This window comes from Bos taurus, chromosome X (assembly GCF_002263795.3).
Source record: "Bos taurus isolate L1 Dominette 01449 registration number 42190680 breed Hereford chromosome X, ARS-UCD2.0, whole genome shotgun sequence".
Taxonomy (NCBI): domain Eukaryota; kingdom Metazoa; phylum Chordata; class Mammalia; order Artiodactyla; family Bovidae; genus Bos; species Bos taurus.
Window position 1 is genome coordinate 118,891,182 of NC_037357.1, and position 9,760 is coordinate 118,900,941.

General features: G+C 44.1%; 1 protein-coding gene across 2 annotated transcripts in view; it reads right to left on the reverse strand.

Annotated features, from left to right (window-relative positions):
• Positions 1 to 7,067, reverse strand: part of PDK3 (pyruvate dehydrogenase kinase 3) — an 82,501-nt gene extending 75,434 nt beyond the window's left edge. The window contains exon 1 of one of the 2 annotated variants that reach the window (XM_005228353.4): positions 6,754 to 7,067. In XM_005228353.4, the coding sequence (XP_005228410.1) occupies positions 6,754 to 6,859 (106 nt within the window). In that variant the 5' untranslated portion in view covers positions 6,860 to 7,067. The remainder of the gene's footprint in view (positions 1 to 6,753) is intronic. The other variant, NM_001101934.2, reaches the window with a different exon arrangement.
• Positions 7,068 to 9,760: the final 2,693 nt, after the last annotated feature.

Here is a 9,760-nt window from a genome sequence, read left to right on the forward strand (position 1 = left end):
CAGAGTGATTAATGAAGGAACCAGAAGAGGACAGGGTAAAGCTGAAAGATGAAAAGCATGTCCAGGTGAAAATGTGAATCATTTCCTATGAACACATTTGAGATCCAGAAGGTTCTACCTTTAAGTTATGTTGCACAGTCCAAGTTCTCCTTTTCTTACACCACTAAGAGAACTTTTAACTCATAACAACCACTTAATAGGAAGACCTCGGGCTTTTGCAAATATCACAAAGAACCACCATAACATGAACTGCCATTTAAAGACAGTTAATTGGTCCAAAATTCCTGAGAGTACCAGATTTATAGGGGGAAAAGAGAGTAAAAGTTGTACTGAGATATAAAATCAATAAATGTTTATTCTGAACATTAAAATGTAATATTTCTATTACTCTTAATAAGGAATACATACCGTCTGAAGCCTTATTGTCCAATAGAAATACGTGAGCCACACATCATTTTAAACTTCACATAAAAAGAAACAGGTGAGATTTTTGATGCTTTGTTTAATGCAAATGCTCCCAAAATTACCATTTCAACATGGAATCAATACAAAAGTATATTGAGATATTTCACTATTTTTATATTGTCTTTGAAATCCAATACCTTATACTTCCCTGGTGGCTCAGATGGTAAAGCGTCTGCCTACAACGCGGGAGACCCGGGTTTGATCCCCGGGTCAGGAAGATCTCCTGGAGAATGAAATGGCAACCCACTCCAGTATTCTCGCCTGGAAAATCCCATGGACAGAGGAGCCTCTTAGGCCGCAATCCATGGGGTCGCAAAGAGTCGGACACGACTGAGCGACTTCACCTTATACTTAGATCTCAATTCACAGGCTAAATTTCTATCAGAAATAATTGGCCTACAATTAGATTTCATCAAATTTACAGTTCAGGTAGATTCACATATTTAAACTGTTCTAAACATACTTAAAAGTTTTCCAATTAACTGAATCAAGTTTAAACTTAAATTAAATCAACTCAGTTTCCCAGTTTTAATCACATCAGCCACATTTCAAGAGCTCAATAGGTTCAAGTGGCTAGTGGTGATAAAACTGGACAAAAAAGGTCGAAATACAAAGAAAGATAATCCCTGGAATCAAAAATTCAAACCTAATTACTAAAAGAAACATAAAAAAACCAAAGCAAAATGTATAACACAGTATAAAATTAAAGGATTAAAGACAGAAAATGCAAGGAAATTATAGACGTTTATCATTACAGATAATAGATCCGTCATATCAACTAATACAAACTGGTTGAACTTAGCCACATAAAGAAATGGTCTGGCTCACAAAGCAAAACCCAACTTTAAGTTTTCAAGACAATATTTAAAACAAAGTAATTCAGAAAGTTTCGGGAAAATTTAAACAAGGAAAAAAGGGCTCCAGATCTCAATGTCAAATAAAGTTGCATATTTAAGACCAAAAAGCACTGAACTAGTAAAAGCATAGCACTCTGTATCCTAAAGGGTGTATCTCGCAATGACAGTTAAGGCTATCTATGTGGCAAATGTAACATTAACAGGCACAAAGCAAAAATCATAGGCAATGTGTGGAGAAACAGAATCGTATTACTAGGAGACTCGAACCTCTCTTAGCCCATGACAGGCCCAGTAAATTAAAAAAAAAACAAAGGTTATAGAAAATTCAAATAACATAATACAGCAGATTTGATATATCAGACCCTGTAACCCGAGAAGAGAACACAACCTTATTTTTGCTTCCCAAGGAACAATGACAAGAAATGAGCCCTGACTGGACTACAAAACAAAAATCAAGAAATTAAAGAAATAATGATTCAGATAGCATTCTCTGATCACAACGCAACAAAACTACACATCAACAAAATGAGAATACAGGGTACATTTACACTGGAAATTTAATAACTCTTAGTTAACTTAAGAAAATGAAGATGAAGAAGAGCTGCGGGGAAACAGGATCAAATACTATACATATCAGCTGCTAAAGCAGTGTTCAGAGGAATGCTTGTCACCTTAAATACTGAAATAAATAACAAAGAAATGAATTTTCCCATTCAAAAAGAAAAAAATAACAACACTGAGCAGATCAGGGGGGATTAATAAACCCAAAGTAGACATTAATGAACTAGGAAACAAAAGTCATAAAGCTAAGAACTGAATCCAATCATATAAATCAACAACTAATCTCATCAAGAAAGAGGGGAGGGGGGGGGGAATATAGAAGGAATAAAAGGGGAACAGCCACAGAGAAAATTAAGACTAAGAGACTACTATCTCAGCTATGCAAACTGACTTTAAAACCTTGATGACTAGGATAATTTTCTAGAGAAATAAATCAAAATGGACTCTAGCAGAGACATAAAATCTATACAGATCAATACCACAGGCTAGAGAAACCTGTCAAAGAGCAATAGTTCCCAAGACACACTAGGTTTAAAAGGTTCTGTAGGTAGATTCTACCAAATCTTTAAAGAACAGATAGTTCAAAGGATAAACTATGATCTTAGGGCAGAAAAACAATTTCTCCTGAAACAAGCATGACACTGACAAGAAAATCTAACAGACTGCACATACACACAACACCCAGAGCCAAACAGCACATGGAGATCAATATAATGAACCCAGGAATTCATCATACTATTCTCTCTAGTTCTGTGTATGCTTAAAATTTTCCGTAATAAAAAGCTAATGTTTGACTCAATAAAAAATACTGAATCATTACACTGTACACCTGAAACTAATCTTATAAATCAACTACTCTTCAATTTAAAAGTTTTCTTTACTCAAACAGAAAATAATTCTATCGAGATACCCTTCTTCACTTATCAAAAGTTTGACAACCATGTGGTAGAACTGTAGGAAGACAGGTACTCGCAGAAACTTCCAGTGAGAGGATAAAGAGACAACCTTGATATGGAAGGCAATTTAACAATATTTATCCAAATTTCAAGGCTTCCCTGGTGGCTCAGACGGTAAAGAGTCTGCCTGCAAGGCGGGAGACCCAGTGATCCAAATTTCAAATGCACATAGCCTTTGATGTAGAAATCCCATTTTGAGGAATCTGTCCTATACAAATACTCACACGTGCATGAAATGACGGATGCAATAATTCACTGTAGCATGGGTTGTCACAGCAAAGACTGGAAACAACTTGCTAGCCATCAACGGGGAGCTGGCTAATGACTATAGTACATCATACAAACTCTCAGATGCCATAAAAAGAAAAAGGAAGTTCTGCAGTTATAGATATGGAAAGTCGTCTGAGGAATTAAGTAAAAAGCAAGGTAGAGACAAAAGTATTACGAGTTGCCAGTTATGTTAAAATGGGGAGGCAAGTGGACGAATGTTGGAAGCTGACTTTTCTATGTCGTTTTGTACCTTCTGAATCTGGAACCATGTAACTATAATCTCAGACCAAAAAGAACCTTTTTTTTTTTTTAATCACACCCTTTGGAATTGCATTATTGCAATTATAAACTCATAATCCATTTATAACACCTGCTATTCTTGTGACAGTTGCTAAGTGTGTGAAAGGCCATGTTTTAAGTAAAGACTGAGCTCAAAAGGCATAGAGAAATAAGACCCACAGATCAAAGGGGGACAACTCCAGATCCAGAAGATCATCTTAACTGGTGGTTCTCAACCCTGGTGATGCTGAAGAACCACCCAAAATACCAATGCTCTATACCCCCCCCCCATAACATTTATAGTAAAGTTTGGGGGATGGGGCCCAGGCATGAAAACCATGCCTCTAAATGCTTTATATAGCAGTGGTCTTCAACAGAGACTGATTTATTTTGCTCCCCTGCAGGACATGGTGCTATCTGGAAACATGTTGGCTGTCACAACTCAAGGGTGAAGGGAGTGGTGGGTGCTACTGGATCTAGTGAGTAGAGGCCTGGGAGGCCCACAGCGCACAGGACAGAGCCCACACCTGCCCCACCCCTAAAAATGTCAAGAGCGCCGAGACTGAGGAATCCTCCTTTCAAATAAAATCAGTGCTTCTGCAGTAACATGCAGTTTTAGCCTTCCTTCTTAAACAAGGAAGATCATCTTATTTACTAGTGTGGATATATTCGCATAATAAAGCTATTTCTGTGCCCATAAAAACCACAATTTGTCAGTGTGGTTGTCACAAATACTCTAAACGTGAAATTCCGAGTATATCCTCTCTCCAGTCCAGGTATTCTAGTCAAAAACTCGGGTCCCATTTGTAAAGCAGCCAGGGGGAAAGTCACGAAGTTCACCAAGTGGCAGCCTGTGGATCGACATGGTCCAGCATCTGTTCTGAGCCCTGCGTCTTTTAAAATATATTGAATTGGTGCCAATCAGCTTCCCTTTCTGGAGCCAGCACATATGGGGTGGGGGCAGGTAGGTTGCCACAGTCCCCCCACCCCAAGCTGACTGCTCCCCACCCAGGGCCTTTAGCATTTGAGGTGGCCCTCCCCTGCCGTGTGCTCCAATCACTCTGGGCCATAAAAGCCTCCTAACTCTTGTGCCTTCTCTCCTTAAAAATACCCCCACACCCCTTCTAAATTCTCAAACTCCCACATCACTTGCCAAAATCAGACTGCTATCCAGGGCTGGAAGAACCAAGAGAATGGTAGAAGCTGAAATGGCCTCTTTGTGTGATAACTGTCTACTGTTGTCATTAAAGATAGGTTGCCTGCCACCTGATTCACCTCTGGGCATTACAAAGGAGGCCTGAGTTTCTAGCAAATTCCACCACAATCTTATATATATATAGCACTTCTGTGAGCTTCCTTATAAGGAAGATTTCAGTTAGTAAGCTTCTTTCATTATCCGAGATTAGAGTACCCCTCCACTACTCCCCAAATAGGTCAGAAGCTTTATACGGGAAATACCTATCCAAAGATTTGTTAATTTCTTTGTAAAAAGCTCATCCCTCTTCCTTTGAAATTAGGATCACACAGTTTCGGAGCTGTGCTTTAGAGATGACCTTATACAACCCACATGTGTTCTTGAGGAGGACAATGAACTCCAGTGAATTCAGTCCCTCAGCCAAGGCCAGCAGGCTCTTGAGTCACTGGCACAGCAAGAATTAGAACATTTCTTTCCAGATAATGGTCCCATGGGTTTTCCACAATAACACTATCCCCCACTGTGGTTTTCCTCCTCAAATAACATCTTTGCTAGAACACCTATTAATGTGGTAGATAGGAGCTGCTACAGAAATAAATCAGCCAAAATGTCTCCAAGCTACCAGGGCTATCACTTCAACTTGGGAGAGTAGAAGGAGGGAACTAGGAGTCTCTAGATTCTTTTTATGTCTGTTATTGTGAATTAACCTGTCTCAGTTTACCCCACTGAAAAGTGGATACCTTCAGACTCTCTCTAAGCCACATACTAGGGATGGAAACGTGCTATTTATAGCAACAGAGACATTTTCTTTTTAAACTTTGAAGGGGGCGGGGGCTCTGCCTGAAACCTCTAAACTTCTCACAAGTGACAGAGATGGTAAAGTAAAACTAATGAAAAGCTTCTGGGAGAGAAGTTTAAGATGCAAAGGTTCACCTATCACCGAATTCTGATTTCCCTCATCATTTGCTGGCAAACTGGTTTCTTAACATTTAATTTGGTCTCAACTAACCAATTCCGCTCGTCCTATCCCAACTGTGAACATCACACGGTGCTCTGGCTCTCCACAAAAAGTGCTACCTACTCTGCACTTGGGTTTTTATGCCCACCTGACATCATCTCTTGACATTTACCTAAGATTCATTAAACGACCAGCTGCCCCGTTATTCTCCCTTGAGAGCTTAGAACATCTCTGCTGCTCCATGTTCTTTCCCTTCCAGGATGCCTTGCTCTGACTCGATACCTGGCTGCGCACTTCGGTTTTATCACTTTCACGTGTTTCACAACCAGCTGCCCCGCATTCAGCAATTGTGAGTATTCCCTACGTGCTTGCACCGGCACCACTCTGGGGAAACACGGTCCAGTTTTAACAGAACGTCGTGGACTATTCCCATCTCAGCTAGGCCTCAGGCAGGTTGGGGGCAGGGTCTTCTGTGCTCGCACCTCACTTCGTGGAAGCTACCCACCAGCCCACCGCACAGGGGAGAAGCGAGGGGACGCAGGAGAGGCACGACGAAAGGTGTGGCACCTGACCCTGCTCTGGCGCCAGGAGCCCACACGTCAGTTCTTCCCCAGCATCTAAGGCATTCGCAGCCCAGGCCTCCAACTGCTTTACCAGAACACCACCAAGACAGCAGTTCGAGTCCGGCCGCTCCGGCCGCCTTAGGTGGTGCCTCAGAGCACCTTAGAGCAGAAAAGGAACGAAATGTCATTGCATAATTTATTCGACCGCAAGGCGTTTCTAAACAGGTCTTACCCAACGCAAAAAAAAAAAAAAAAAAAAAAAAAACCACACAAAAAACAAAAAACAAACCCAACGACCTAAACATAAAACCATTGAAAAGCCACCCACATTCCGCTCCGAAGTTTTAATGGCCCGGAGGTCTGTGTCAAGCAGATTGGAAGCTAACGACGGCAGGTTTGGGAAGTCCAGCCGCCCGGGTTGATGCTCCTCAGACACCGTTTCTGTGTGTCGGGGTGAGCCCCCGGCGGGTGTGCGGGTGCCAGGCCCTACCCCTCCGTGCCCCCAAATCCGAGCCTCTGGGAGAGGCCCCGGAGCCCCGCCCGTGGTTCCCACGGACTTTGCCCGGAGGCCGCGGACACCCGCAGCGGTGGGCCCGGAAGGTAGCGCCTCCGCACCCTGGGGTCGTGGGGACCGTGGCCCCGCACTTACCGAAGTCCAGGAACTGCTTGATGGAGAGCGGCGACGGCGAGAAGCGCGAGTAGCGCTCAATCTGCTTGGGCACCGGCTGCTTCAGCAGCAACCGGAACAGCCGCATCCTCGCCCCGGCAGCGCAGAGACCGGCCGAGACGCTCAGGCGGCCGCAAGGACCGGTGCAGCTGAGCCGCGCGGATTGGGCACGTTCGCCAAGCGCGCACCCCGGCCTCCGCCTCCGCCTCCGCGCCGCTGGTGCAGCCTCCGCAGCACCAGCAGCACAGCAGCTCCGAGCCGCGGCCGGTTGCCCGCGGCTTTCCCAGGCCCCGCCCACGGGGGCGGAGCCGGCCGCCGCACGTACGCGGGGCGCGAGGGGCGCGCGGCCGCACGCGCTGGCTGCTGATTGGCCGCTGCCGCCTTGGCTTTCTTTCGCCCGGGCACAGCCCGGCGCCGGTGCGTCCCTCCTTTCTTCCTGGGACCCAAACAAGCCCGGCAAGTGCAACTGACCCGGGTCCCGTCCCGGGCTAGGTCCTCCGCGGCTGAAAGGTGGCGGAAGTGCAAGGAGACTGGGAAGAGACCCGAAGCCCTCGCCCGGAATCCGATCCTACGAGCTGCTCAAGGCATCTCTTCCGGGAAGCCCTCTCTGGATCAGCTGACTTTGACTTCAGGGTATTCGTTGCATCTTGATACGTTTTCATTTTCTGTTTACCACTTAATTATAGAGATTGCTTCATGCCCACCACCACCATCACCACCGTTGGGCAGAAATAAACTCACTGGTTCGGATTTCTGCCTGCCCATCACCATTGGACGGAATTCATTATAACGTCATTGATTCTGTTTCGTGCCCCCCCCCCGCCCCCACCCTTCACCTTCGGACGGGATTGTTAGGTCAGTGCCTCCCTATTTCGTGACTCACCGCCCCTGGTTCCCACCAACCCTCCCTTCCCACGCTCCTTCATGGGCCAACACCTTTGGGCAAGATTAATTGATAAGTCACAATTTCATGCAACCACCACCACCAGCAGTGGACAGGGTCAATTATAAGGTCACTGACACTTCATTTCGTCCCTACCCCTACCCCCCTCCCGTGAATGCCCCCTAACATCATTGGACAGGATTAATTGTAAGGTCACCGTCTGTTTCGTACCCCCCCCCCTGCCCACCCTGTTTTGAAAGGATCTACCTTTCAAAACACTACTCCTGCAAAGGACCAAATTTAAGGTCTTAGGCACTATCTTTCAGACCCCTTCATGACCACCACCACCATAGGACAGCCCCCTGACTCTTTTTCATGCCTCACCACCACCACACCACTTATTCTGGACAGGAGCCTGTGTTTACACTATGTTTACACACTGCGTTATTCTTTGTGTAAGAGTGAACTTGAACTCAGGGCTCAGTATGTGAAATCATTATTTCCCAAGTGAAGGTATAAAATACAGCTTGCTTTAACCGTTTCCACCAAACTTTGCTTTATTTTTAGCAATGTATCAACTAAATGACCGGTAGAATAGGACTTCCCTGATGAAATGACTAAGACTCCATGCTTTGATCCCTGGTCACAGAACTAGTTCCCACATGCTGCAAGAAAGACTGAAGATCCTGTGTGCCACAGCTAGGACCCTGGCATAGCCAAAGAAATAAATATATTTTAAAAATGAAAGAATATTCTCTAAGGAAAGATAAAAATTTAACTGGAAATCACTCCTTTGGTCTGGTTGGACTGGTTTTCTCAGTAGGATTATTGGTGTGTAGCTGTTTAGCTTCTGTGCCTTCGTTGGGTTTTTATGCACCCAATTCTCTACTCTGAACTTAAAAAGTCATACGTATACTCAAAAGACATCCACTGGTCTTCTCTCACTTCTAGATTTTTAAGTACACTTTGGTCATCTTCATGGTGGTATGTTATGTAGACTACCATGTCTTTCCCATTCAAAACAGAAGCCTAAAAGACATACTAACAATCTTGTTAACCAGGAGCTTTGCCAGAAGAGCTAAGCAATGCTAATGGTGTGCATGGGCAGACAAAAAGACCTATTGTCTGTGATTCCCCCAGTGACTTTCTCGGGGGCTACCTGGAGGCACAGTGTACTTGGTGGCAATGTGGGAGTAGATGAACAGGAAGACTGAGTATCCATGGAGAGGGAGTTTTTCCCAACCTAAGTTGCAAATCACTGCTGATCTTTCTGAGCTCAGAAAGACTTGTTTCACTCCTTTCTTTTTTTAACTGAACAAAATGCTACTTTACATCTATGTATTCTGATTTACTAAACTTTCATGTGCCTAGTTTTATTAATATTTCTCCAAAAGGTGGCAAAGTCTTAGAGGCTGGGAACAATATGAAAGAGCCTGGTATAATAGAAATTGTCCTAGTCCAGGGCTGAAATGAATCCTAAGCTTGGTTCTATCATTAACTAGCTGTGTGACCTTAGACTAGTGGGGGGAGATAAATTAGGAGCTTGGGATGAACACACCCACTACTCTTGCCTGGAGAATTTCATGGACAGAGGAGCCTGGCAGGCTACAGTCCATGGGATCGCAAAGAGTCAACACAACTGAGCAACTAACACTACTATATATAAGACAGATAACCAACCAGGACCTACTGTATAGAACAGGAAACTCTACTCAATATTCTCTGATAACCTATACAAGAAAGTTATCTAAAAAGAATATATGTTAATGTATAACTGAATCACTTTGCTGTACACCTGAAACTAACATGACATTGTGGCAAATCAACTACACTCCAATAAAATTTTTAAGTGTGAGAACCAGTGTGCTGCGGTATGCACTCTAACCCAGGGCCCTATTCCTTCTTATTAATGCCTCAGACCTGAGCGCACGCATCACTTAGATCTACATCAAGGGAGGCCTTCCCCCATCATAAATGCTACTCATTCCCCTTGCTATATACTTTCCTGGCTCTCGTGCCTCCCACTGTAACACGCAAAACACTTTGTTATGATTTTATTATTGCTGTCTATTGACTAGTGCTGCTTTTGTCGGCAATAGCATCACC